This window comes from Mustela nigripes, chromosome 15 (assembly GCF_022355385.1).
Source record: "Mustela nigripes isolate SB6536 chromosome 15, MUSNIG.SB6536, whole genome shotgun sequence".
Taxonomy (NCBI): Eukaryota; Metazoa; Chordata; class Mammalia; order Carnivora; family Mustelidae; genus Mustela; species Mustela nigripes.
In genome coordinates, this window is record NC_081571.1 from 30,452,570 (window position 1) to 30,465,810 (window position 13,241).

At 41.1% G+C, this 13,241-nt stretch overlaps 1 protein-coding gene across 6 annotated transcripts in view; it reads left to right on the forward strand.

Annotated features, from left to right (window-relative positions):
- Positions 1-7,392, forward strand: part of ENOX1 (ecto-NOX disulfide-thiol exchanger 1) — a 561,141-nt gene extending 553,749 nt beyond the window's left edge. For all 6 annotated transcript variants that reach the window (XM_059377619.1, XM_059377624.1, XM_059377621.1 and 3 more), the window contains one exon: positions 6,422-7,392. In XM_059377619.1, coding sequence (XP_059233602.1) covers positions 6,422-6,553 — 132 coding nt within the window. In that variant the 3' untranslated portion in view covers positions 6,554-7,392. The remainder of the gene's footprint in view (positions 1-6,421) is intronic.
- Positions 7,393-13,241: the final 5,849 nt, after the last annotated feature.

The window sequence follows — 13,241 nt, forward strand, 5'->3', positions numbered from 1 at the left end:
ATGTTAATGAGTGAGTGAGTTTTCTATTGTTTAGGCTATAATGAGTGTGTTTTTTAGATATGACAACACCTCTGGAAAGCACATGATAAATGAAGCATTGGGGGTAACAGTACTTGGCTACGTAAAGAATAAAAAGGAAGTTGCTCACACGCAGCAGGAAAAACTGACAAGGTTACCAGGGACCCAGTGAACACTGGGATAATGCCCGGCTTTTCATGAACCCAGCATGTCCTAGGGATCAGAGAGGAACAGGGATGGCCAGAGCACCAAAGCAATCTGAGAAAGAACATTACTCTCAAAAAGTTTGTAGTCTGAGGAAATGCCAGAATATTTATGGAATAACTGGATAATCAGACATGGACTAATGAAGGGCTATACTGGGCAGGCAGAATTTTAGTGGGACAGAAGTTGGAAAAGGGTGAAGTTGAAGTCCCTGTGAACCATATCTACCAGGAGATATCCTTGAGTGTGCGCTCACTCTCACCCCTCCTTTTGGGGCGCCGGCGCCAGTGCCGCCCCACCGCACACCCTGTGCCCTCCCTTCTCTCCTCCTCTCGTTTTCCGTCCAGATCCTCATTTTCCTCCTTCTGTTGATCTTCTTCCTTTCTTTTTCCCCTTCCCTCCCTCCCTGTTCCTCTTCTCTCTAGCTCTTTCCTTCTGTCTTCATGATTCCTTACTTACGTTTAGCTTCTTCCCTTATTTCTCCCTCCCTCCCTCCCCTTCCCTTCTTTCTCCATCCATAGTCCATATTTCTCTCTGCAAAAGTTTACTGCAAGGAGTCTGTGTGCTGATGCCATGCGTTGCCCAGGGATATGAAGAATGAACAAGATTTAAATGTGCACTAAAAGCCAACAGTTTATCCTATGGAAGGAAATTTGGTTTTGCAATTGGCTTCCCTGACTCTTCAGCCTTGACAAAGCCTATGCCAGGTCTTTTCAGTGCCTCAAACAAGAACCCCTTATCACTCAGCTTCTCTTGCCTGACTGATATGGGACATGGAGCCAACCATCCCCATAATAAAACTGATTTATGTCTGCTTGTGTCAATTTATATACATGCTTAGAGGCCTGGCAAGGAAGCAGTGGGCTTGGGCTGGAGTCAGCAAATCAGAAAATAAATCAAGCAGATCTTAGAAATTACCTTCACAGTGTTAGCAGCACACAAGCCCCTTGGTTACATGGAGCCTTTATTCCTTCTCATTTTTTTTTCCCCTTAATTAGAACAAATCAATCATTTCTAAAAGAACAGATGTCAGAGGGGCGCCTGGGTGGCTCAGTGGGTTAAGCCGCTGCCTTCGGCTCAGGTCATGATCTCAGGGTCCTGGGATGGAGTCCTGCATCGGGCTCTCTGCTCAGCAGGGAGCCTGCTTCCTCCTCTCTCTCTCTCTGCCTGCCTCTCTGCCTACTTGTGATCTCTGTCAAATAAATAAATAAAATCTTTAAAAAAAAAAAAAAAAAGAACAGATGTCAGAATTAGAAAATTTTAAACAAAACAGAGGTGGCCAGGGATCCACTGACAACATCAAAGACTGAAAATACACAGACCACCAATTTTTTGGGGGACAACAGGCAGCTGAGGAAGCAGGTGATGAAAGCATCACATCTGTGACCATCGTCCCCACTTTCTAGAGCTCCGACTACATGGTGTATGGGTAAATGAGATTTGACAGGCACAGCACAGGTCTCTAACCTAGATGGTAATGCCATACAGAGGTCTCTCAACCACGTGTATTTGAACCCTCAAAACAGGGCTGGCTTTGGCATCCAAAGCCCCACATTACCTGCTGGCTGAGTACCCCCTTCCCTGACTCCCAGTGCCCTCCACCCAGGACAGACAGGCACTTAGAATTCCTGAGCTCAGAATGGATTTGAGGACAGGTTAGGGTATATCTCACTCAGAGCTTAACCAGTGAGATCTGGCTGCTTTGTCTTATGTGAGGACTCCAGGACTCTTTCAGTTCTCAAAACCAAGAAATTATAGGTAGGAAGATGAAGGATATCGTCAAGGCAAAAGTAAAAACTCTTTGGCCACAGGGTAAAAAAAAAAAAAAAAAAAAAAAAATTAAATTAAATTTGCTCTTTGTCTTGAAAAATCCCAAAATGTGATATATCATCGAAGTTATTCTGTCAGGACAGAGAAAGTTTTAAAAACCATCAAACTAACTTAAAAGCAGTTTCTCCTTGAACTTTCCTCTGGCATGAGATACAAAACATCTTTAAGGAAATGCTCTGGAATTCATCTTTGAGCCTCATTAAATGGAGATTTTGGGTAGTTCTGAGGTGGTCTCGTCTGTATTTGTGACACATCCCTGTCCATATTCAGGCGGTTACCTTGCACTACCAAAAGCCACTCAGCATTAACTACTTTTGAGGACACTCATTTCTATTATGCTAATTTCCGGCTCTGGCAAAATCCAAGGAATGGCTAATTGGTCATCCAAACTAAGTAATCATAAGAATTTCAAATCCCATTTTTACTAGTGGGGACTTTAGTGACTTATTTAACATCTTTGTGCCTCAGTTTTACCCTCTGTAAAATGGGTTTTATGGACTACCGTGTGTAATAAATGACTGACTACCTGAGAAGCACTCAGGAGAGTACACGTAGCACAGCACATGCTACTACGTTTATCAGTTGCCATTTGTGCTTTAAAGCGCACAGGAGATCTAGCCCATTCTGTCAGTATGAGAGCTCTGTAGCAACCTAGCGGTCCCATGAATTTTAAGTAGCTTGCCCAAAGGCCGGTGCTAACAGATGGCGGGGCCAGCACCCAAATCCAAGATCTTAGAACATCCAGGGATTTCTTTCCAGTTCCCTTGTCTTACAAATGAGGGAACACCCAAAGAGATTAAGTGATTTAGACAAGTCGATGAAGCTGGTTAATGGTTGTTCCATGACTGGATTCCAAATGTTTTCCCTCCACATTCCTTTCTTCCAGCAAGTGAGTTTGTTCACGGGTTTAAAGAGCTGAGAGAATGAATGCACATTATGCTCATGCTCAGTACCTGGCCTCCCAGGGAAGACTCGCGAAGGGGGGCTGCCTCTCTCCTCCAGCAGGCTACTCCAGCTTCCTCTGTGGTTCTAGTCTAGACTTGGGTCAAAAGGCACTGTGGAAAACAAGATTCTCCACCATCTGCTGGCTATTTTGGTGAAGGTTTCTGTGGGGGCACCCAAGCGTTAGCACTGGAATGTGTCTGAGCTGGTTGAGCTGGGAATTCTCAGTTTTTCGTTACTGACACTCATAACACTCTGAAGTCTTGTTCATCACAGACCTGCCCTCCAGTACACAAACCCCTTCCCTGTGGGCACCTTCCCCCAACAGGGAGACAGTCCCCTGCCCCCCGTGGCGGCTGGCATCAGTGTTTGAGAACAAGGCCAAGAAGTCTGGATCTGCAGCCCAGCTCCACTCAGTTCCTGGGTTACCATGCACAAGGTCCCTAATCTATCTGGACCTCAGTTTCCTCGTCTGTAAATCAATCCCTGTCTTATGAGAGTATAGTGAGAATTAACAGAATTGTTTTCAAGAGTCAGGGGAAGACTTAGGAGTTGTCACACTTCTCCCAATCAGCTACAGGGCTGCTAGGGGGCACTACCTGCATAGATAGAGTTATCTTTACATCAAAACTTTATTTTACCCTCAAGAATTTAGCTTTTTCTCCTCCCTAATGAACACCACAAAGCTCCTTTCCCTACTTTTCCAGGGAACTGATGGTTATCCTGAAAATAAACCTGAGATGGGCTGGCTGTTAACCTGGGGCTTTGGCAGCTTCTCTGTGGCTCTGCCTGATCTGGGGAAGGACAGCTCCTCTCAGGGGGTATCACTTGAATTGAGGGGAGACCTGAGCCTATTGTAGACGACCTGGGCTGTCCTCCTCCAAAGGAAAGAAAGGAGGTTAAGAGGATAACTTGGCTTCAGAAAACTGCCTTCTAGACCAAGTGAAAGTGGGTTTGACTACACATTTCTCTGTGTTTGCTTTGGCTTAGGAGCACAGAGCTTGACCCACCTACCACAAAGAGGTTAGTAACAGTGTCGTATTCTATCAGCATTGTCTGGTACATATAGAGAGAGAAAGCGTCTCGTGCCAGGCACCATGGTACATTTCATGTATAATCCTCACGATCAGGCTGAGAGATTACTTCTATTCTATACATGAATACACAACTGAGAATTACAGCTATTAAATGACTCGCCCATGGTTACACAGGTTGGCCTAAGCCAGATTAAAATCCAAGCCTGTCTGATTTAAAATCCCATTCTTAACCCAAATATACCTGATCTTAAGAATATCCTGGGATGATTATCAAAAATAGAGTCTATGAGCTACACCCGAGATCAGCTGAATCAGAGTCTCCAGAGAAGAGGCTAAGGAATCTGAGTTTTTTAACAGGAACCCCAGATGATTGATATTTCAAAAGAAAGCACTACACTCCCAGTTCTTCACCCACAGCTTGCTGAAATCATGTGGAGCACGTAAAGCATACCAATGCCTAGTTCCCAGGCACAAGCGGTGGGTTCTTTCCCAGTTCTCTCTTTGAAAAAGCACTTAACCCTCTGTAGTTCACTCTGCTTTCTTGGCTATAAAATGAAGATAGAGCCTAACATTTTCGCCCCATGTATGTCATAGGAGTGCTGTGACAGTGGAATGAGGACACTGGGGAAGGCATTCTGCACAGTGCTCACTGAAGAAAAAGTTTCAAAATCACATGCAACCTTTTAATCATTTGTTTAATAGGTGTTTGTGGGCTGACCTGGCAATCTAATAATCCCTTTAACATGGTTTTTGAGGAAAATGCATTCAGATTTCAAAATAATTCACACAAAAATTTCAGAATGCAATTTACTTCAACTTTCAGGTCTGCCTCGAAAGGTTTTTTGGTGTGTGTTCGTTTGTTTGTTTTGTTTGGTTTGGTTTGGTTTGGTTTGGTTATAGGCCTAGGAATATTGAAAATATCATATGACATCTTTTTCATGTGAACTGATTAAATGAACTGATTTAACTTCCTGGTCTATTTGGTCCCCCTTTAAAAATAAATGTTAAGTAAGTTTAGCATTTAAACGTTAAATGGAAAATGTAGACTCTAAAATGATATCTATCCAGTGATAGTACCATGAAAAATAATAATAGGTCTGAGTCATTAAACATTTCTATGTGCTAAAGCTATGCTAAGCCAGTAGTCTTCATACATCCTTATTTACATGTTGTTACTCCCATTTGCTGAGACTTAGAGAGACTAATTATCTTGGCTGGAGTCATTTAACTCATAACAATAGTAGACACAGTATTCAAACAAAAATGTTAGCCCCCTGGTTCCAGGGTCTTAGCCACCTTGCTATAGGAGATCCCCATGCAAGCACATGGGCTGGGAAACAAAGACAGGAAGACGAGAACAATGACTGTTAAATCAGGAGGATCATGGCTGGTATGTCCTTTATTTAAGGTAAAATGAGTTATTGGTATGAAAATGTATGTAATAAAGAAAAACTGGTAGAAGAAAAAAACTGCATTAAAAATCTACTGGGGTGGGGATAGGAGTCCCTTAGGTGGCTTAGTCAGTTAAGCATCTGCCTTTGGCTGGGGTCATGATCCCAGGGTCCTGGGATGGAGTCCCACACTGGGCTCCCCAGTCAGCAGAGAGCCTGCTCTTCCCCCTCTTCCCCAGTCAGGGCTCTCTCTTGCTATCTTTCTCTCTCAAATAAGCAGATAAAATCTTCAAAAAAATTTTTTTAATTTAAAAGAAGAAATAAAGAACTACCTGGAAGGGTGCTAGCTGGTTAGTCCGAAGAGCATGCAACTCTTGATCTCAGGGTTCCAAGTTCAAGCCCCATATGGGGTGTAGAGATTACTTAAATAAAACCTAAAAATTTTTTTTTAAAAACTACCTGGACTTTAAGAATGGATGTTGAGACTTTCAGGTTGTAGGTTCTGGGTCTCATTTCTTTCTAAATCTGTATGATCTTCTGGTCTCTGTGAAAATTAAAGAAACAGAAGTTAGGATGGCCAGAAATCTACCCAGATGCCCCTTGGCCCTCACTGAGTTAGCTAAAAGCGCTGCCCTGTTTGAAGAGGATGGGTGCACCAGGAGTGGTGATGAACTCTCTCTCAGCTCTCTTAAATCCCATTCTTCTATCCTTTTACATCGGGGTGGGGAGTGCTGTTCACGCATAACACTACCCAGTAGGCTAGCCATGCACAGGAATGGTGAGCCTTGGATTTGCACCCCATCTCCTGCCCAGCCCTGCCAGCTGTTGGAGACCAGGACAGCCCTGTCCAGCCCCTGACCAGCGCTCCTCTCCCAAGCACATGACTTGACAGTCAAGTCATATCATTTATCTCCCTGGGCAAGTGCATCCCTACCCAACCCCTTGCCTCCTCTCTGAGGAGTCTTGTCTCCAAAAGTGACTTTTCTTTCTTTCTAACAGATATCTGCAAACGAAATTGAAATGCTTCTGATGAGGCTGCCACGCATGTTTAAACAGGAATTCACAGGCGTGGGAGCAACACTGGAAAAAAGGTGGAAGCTGTGTGCCTTTGAAGGAATTAAAACGACCTAACTGTGAAGAGCTGGCAAGTCTCTGGAAACGAAGGCGCCTGACGGGGCCAGGGCTGTGCAGCGTGAGCACTGGAGGCTGGGGATGGTCCGGCCTGGGGCCCCTGTGGAGCCGTCGGGGCCCGACTTCAGTTACATCTGTGGCGTTCTCCTGTGAGTGGAAATGTGCTTGTGTACCAGTTCCTTAAAACAAAGCTTCATACTGTGACAGATCTGTTTCCTATGAAAACCAACGATTCCACAGTCATAATGATGGCAAAATCTTAAAATATGCTACATTTGAGAATAGCTCACCCAGCAAAATATTTAAAGTTAATGACAGTGTAGCAATGGTTGTCGCTAGGCTGCAGAGTTGTATATGTAATGTATAGCTGAAATCATTCAATGACATTTTCCTGAAAGTCTTTCTGTTTTAGTAAAAAAATAAAAACAAAAATAAAAATAAGAAGTAATTTTACAGTAAGGAAAAATCATACCAAAAGGAAACTTGAATATGTGTCTGAACATTTATTGTATTTTGTAAATTAAGTTATATGCTATTCCAGGGACATTTGCCTTATTGAAGAGGCAGAAAATGTGATTGGACTCCTTGGACTCCTTGAGAATGCTTTATCAAGAATATTATTTTTCTAATGTAACAATTCTCCATCATAAGTTCTTTTAACATGGACTGCGTAACGATTTTCATAAAATGTAAATAAAGGAAAGCTAGTGCTGCTGTCTTGTACTTGGTATGTAATATTCAGGTTTATGCATCAAAATAAACATTCAGTAAATATTCCTGTTACAAATTTTATAGCAAAGATATTAATTTTTTTCAATAAATATGACTTCTGCCATAAAGGTTTTGCAAGTTATTCTTTGATATACCTTTCTTCACCATTATTCAGTTCCATCTCCTATCCTCACCATATTTAAATGATTGTCTACATGAAGGATGTAGAGACAAAACATTACTTCAAACAGAAATCTATAAAAACTAAGGAAGTACCAAGACAAGAGGATTATACAGCATTAGGGTACACAGCATTTTAAAATACCAACACCTCAATCGAAATACAATCAATATAAATATTACCTTTGTTTTTTGTCTGCAGAGGCAAGTACAAAAGAGCCAATTAGTTAATATTAATTCCGGGATGTATTTATTTGTATGTTCTCTGGAAAATATACAAGTTAGAAAAGGAATTAAAGAATTCACACTTGAGTCAACAGTTTCGTCAGAATTTGGGCTTTCACTATTTAATTACAAGTACGATAGAGCTTTAAACTGTATCTCCTTCCTGCTTTCTTACATAAGAATCACAAAAAAGACAAGTATTCAAAATATTGATTTTAAATGAAACTTTTTTTAGGAAGATTACTCAATGGTGATCTTCTTCAAAATTCTGAAAATATGTTAATAATTTTCTATTACATAGGAAGTTATTGTCTTTAGGATCTTTTTATTGAGCCCTGATAAATTAAGGTACTTAGTCATGCTTCCCATGAATACCTGCATGTTTTGTTCAGGCTCAGTGCTAATCCTGTGAATACAGATATGAGTAAGAAAGACCCTGTCAGGGCGCCTGGGTGGCTCAGCGGGTTAAGGCCTCTGCCTTCAGCTCAGGTCATGATCCCAGGGTCCTGGGATGGAGCCCCACATCGGTCTCTCTGCTCAGCAGGGAGCCTGCTTCCTCCTCTCTCTCTGCCTGCCTCTCTGCCTACTTGAGATCTCTGCCTGTCAAATAAATAAATAAAATCTTAAAAAAAAAAAAAAAGAAAGAAAGAAAGACCCTGTCCTTCATGAGCTCAAAGTTCAACAGGAAAAAGATATTTTCCCAAAGGTTTCTACATAATGTGAGCCAGGTGACTGGAAAGATAGAACAGGGTGCTTTGGGATTCAAGCTAAATGTCAATATCATATTAAATACTGAAACACTAGAGGCCTTTCTAATACCATCTATTAATTCCCACCACTATCATCATCCTGACATGTTTATCTCTAGGTCAGGACACACAAATAAGGATACAACCATCAGCAAGGAGATAACCTCATATACACACATCATCAAACAGAAAACCTAAGAGGTTTGCTTGAAGAATAATTAGAAGAAAAATATTTCCATAATCTGGCTAGTTAAAATCTAATAGAGATACAAGATACCGCAATCTAGACTATTTCTAATGGAAAGCACGGGAGAGGTTTTCAAATGTGCATTCACACTTTCAAGTAGTGCCTGTAGTCACTTTAGCAGGATACAATTCACAGAGTAAAACCCTGGATCAGGAAAAGGAATTAGACGGAACTTAGATTAGATCTGCCGAAAGAACACCATTCTGTAAACACACCATGCTGAGGTAGAAATGGTAACATATAGGATTAAAATAGTTAACACAGCATTTCAAAATATTTGAGTAATTCCCAGAGAAAATTTTCTGTACCAGGGGAATCTGTTTTAGCTGTGGTGGTTTTATTGCTGCTTGAAATTCATTATTTTAATTGTCTAGAAATATATGAGTTAAAATGTAACTTCAATTACAGGAGTAAGTTATATTTGCAGGAAAAACTTTTAAATTCATTTCACATTCAGATTCAGAGGGTACCCTAGGGATCACCTGGGGCCATGTGGAGTCTACATATGTGTGTTGCCCCATTATCTTGAACCCTCAGGACAATCCTACGTAAAGACACCAGTATCCCCATTTGTCACACCCGGAGAACGAGGTTCAGCAGTACTGAGTAATCTGGCAAAGTCTACACAGATTACAAATTACAAATTACAGGATTTGTACCCACAGCTGACTGACTCCAAAGATGTTCTCACTGTGTCATATTTCTAGTTCAATGTATTCCCACCCCTCCCAGGAGCCCAGTGTTCATCCAGGGCTTCTGGATCACGGCTTTTCCTCTCCTTTTTCTCTGCCATCCCATGTACATGAGAATGGGTGTGAAGATGGCTAGCCTTTCTCTTCCAAATCTACCAGTAACAAATCATGGTTCCTAGACTCCTCGAATAGGCAGAACATTGAAAGTGTGGAGATCCTCATAACCTAGCCCCAAAGGGCCTTTCCGGCTTGCTTTTTTACTGCTTCCCTGAATAGGACTAAATATTTGCTGCCTTTCTGCTTTGTTCCTACCTTTCTATCCAAATAAAATTATCTCTTTGTATCTAGTTACCACAGTCCGACAAAGCCTTAAGGGGTAAGTGCAAAGACTCTTACCCTCCCCCACCATACTTTTCTCCCTCCCCTGCACAGCTATCCCACATTGACTGTTTAAAACCCTTACCACCCAGCTGTCTCTACCTTATCTCCCTATTAGATTCTAAGCTCTTTGAGAGATCTGAATCTGTCTCATTTACTTTGAATTATTTCCCAAAGTTGTTTTGCTTATAATTTTTAAAAAAACAGAACAGAGAACAAACCAACATGTCTTCACACCTCCAGGAAGCAGTGTGCTGGTACCCTTAGGGGAAAAAGTCACAAAATATTTGAAAAGCCTGCAAATATCTTAGATCCAAGATTCCAAGGCATAAAATCAAGAGTAATCATGTACTGCCTATTACCAAAATACCAAAAGCAACCAATTCCTTCGCAAAGTTCAAACCCAGATAAATTATCGACTCTTCTATGAAGCCCTGATCCCCTCAGGAACCTCCTCTCCAAAGTTCCCACCACTATTCATTGTATTTCTCCTGCAGCCTTTCCACAGTATTTTAATCATATGTGAAATGGCTATTCTCCCAGTCCCACAGGCTCCCTTACTCACCTTTCCAATCCTCAGTCTAGATGCCAGACCGTGACTTTTTATTTTTAAATAAATATTTATCAATGGAATGAACCAAATGGATGAAAGAAGGAGCCCACAGAGGAACTTTTCGAATTTGCTGAACCAGCACATATTCAGACATCAGGCCCAGTAACAGAAGCCAGAACTTTCTGCTCCTCAGTTGTAAGATCTTGGCAGAATTCTTACCTTCTTTTTCAAAATGTTTTTCATTGTCTCAAACTATACATAACATTTACCATTTAAACCATTTGTAATTGTACAATTCTGTGACATTAAATAGATTTACAAAGTTATGCTTCCAGTCACCACTATAATTTTTCATCATCATCCCCACCAAAAAATTTTAAGGTACCTGGGGTGCCTGGGTGGCTCAGAGAGTTAAGCCTCTGCCTTCGGCTCAGGTCATGATCCCAGGGTTGTGGGATCAAGCCCCGCATCAGGCTCTCTGTTCAGCAGGGAGCCTGCTTCCTCCTCTCTCCCTGCCTGCCTCTCTGCCTACTTGTGATCTCTGTCAAATAAATAAATAAAATCTTAAAAAAAAAAAAAAAAAACCTTTAAGGTACCCATTAAAAAACAAACAAACAAAAAAAAACCCCAACCCCCTTCACCCTTCCTTCCAGCCTCTGGTAATCTCAATTCTACTTGTGTCTCATTGTCTACTTTGTGTCCAGCTCTGTAGAACAGGGATGGAAACAAGGTATTTGTGCTTCTCTGTCTCACTTCTTTCACAGTAAATGCCTTCAGTGCTCACCCACATTGTAGCACGTGTCGGAGCCTCATTCCTGTTTCGAGACAGAATAATATGCCATTGTGTGAGAACACTTCTTGCTGGCTTAGGTATCCTTTACCTACTGCAGCAAGGGAAAGTCAATTGTCTATGTTTTAAAAAACGTAAACACTTCTATTTTTTAAAATTTTTATAAAGATTTTTATTTATTTATTTGAAAGAGAGAGCAAGGAGAAGGTCAGAGGGAGAAGCAGACTCCCCACGGAGCTGGGAGCCCGATGTGGGACTCGATCCTGGCACTCCGGGATCATGACCTGAGCCGAAGGCAGTCGTCCAACCAACTGAGCCACCCAGGCATCCCCATAAACGCTTTTATTAAATACCACATCAAAACTAACATTTGAAAGTACAGAGGCTTGTTTTTCCATCTGGATAAACTCCTTTTCATCAAGGATGATGAAAATGAAAGGACAAAAGTAGAAAACACTTGTAGGAATTGTGTAGAAAACAAGGCTCTTTAACAAATATCCATGTGACAAATGTGATATGATAAACAAGTTGGTTTTCTTCTGGGTAAGGGTTAGGGATGTTCCTTTTATCAAAAATGGCTGCTCTGTTTGTTCCGCTGAATAAGAGATGTTTCATCCTGAAAGCATACGAACTATTTTACCAAAACTCAGTTACTTCTCATAAACTGAGAAAACATAGATTTTAGAGATGCCTAAAATTTTACAGCTTGGTTCACTTTATATCAAAAAGGTAAGAGGTTAACACGAATATTCAATCAACTGTCATTAGTATCTGAACAAACTACAGGCATACCTCATGTTATTGCATCTCACTTTATTGTGCTTTGCAGATATTGTATGTTTTACAAATGCAAGGTTTGTGGCAACCCTGTGTCAAGCAAGTCTGCTGGCACCACTCTTCCAATAGCATTTGCCCATTCATGTTTCTGTGTCACATTTTGGTAATTCTCATAATACTTCCAACTTTTCATTATTATTATGTTTGTGTTATCAGTGATCTTTGGTGTTACTATTGCAACTGTTTTGGGGTGCCACAAACTGCACCCATATAAGATGGCAAACTTAAAGGATAAATGTTATGTGTGTTCTGACCGCTTCACTGCCTGGCCATTCCTCCATCTCCCTCCCTATTCCTGGAGATGCAAGAATATTGAAATTTGGCTAAACTAATAATCCTACAATGGCCTCCAAGTGTTCAAGTGGAAGGAGGAGTTGCATGTCTCTCACTTTAAATCAAAAGCCAGAATACATTACCCTTAGTGAGGAAGGCATGTCAAAAGCCGAAACAGCCAGAAGCTAGGTCTCTTGTGCCACATAGCTAAGTTGTGAATGCAAAAGTAAAGTTACTGAAGAAAATTAAAACCCAGCAGACATACGAATGGTAAAGCCAAACAGTTTTATTGCTGAGATGAAGAAAGTCTGAGTGGTCTGGATAGAAGATCAAGCCAGCCACAACATTTCCTGAAGCCAAAGCCTAATTTAGAGTGAGACCCTAACTCTCTTCAATTCTAGGAAGGTTGAGAAAGGTGAGGATATTGAGAATTTGTCTGAAGCTGGCAGAGGCTGGCTCATGAGGTTTAAGGAAAGACTTCTCTGGAACATAAAACTGCAAGGTGAGCCAGCAAATGCTAATGTAGAAGCTGCAGCAAGTTATCCAGAAGACCCAGCTAAGATCATTAATGAAGGTAGCTACACTGAACAACATATGTTCAGTGTAGACAAACTAGTCATCTGTTGGGCAAAAAAAAAAAAAAAAAAAAAAAAAAAGCATCTAGGACTTTCATAAGAGAAAGAGAGGAGAAGTCAACGCCTGGTTTTAAAGCTTCAAAGACAGACTGACTCTTGTTAGGGGCTAACACAGATGGTAACTTGAAGACAATGCTCATTTATCATTCTGAAAATCCTAGCATCCTTAGGAATTATACTAAATCTTCTCTGCCTACACTCCATAAATGGAAGAATAAAGCCCAGAACACCTCTGTTTACAACATGATTTACTAAGTATTCTAACCTCTCTGCTAAGACATACTGCTCAAAAAAAAAAGATTCACTTCAAGATATGACTGCTCACTGACAATGTGCCTGATCACCCAACAGCTCTGATAAAGATGTACAAGAATAACGTTATTTTATGGCTGCTAACACAACATCCACTTTAGTCTGT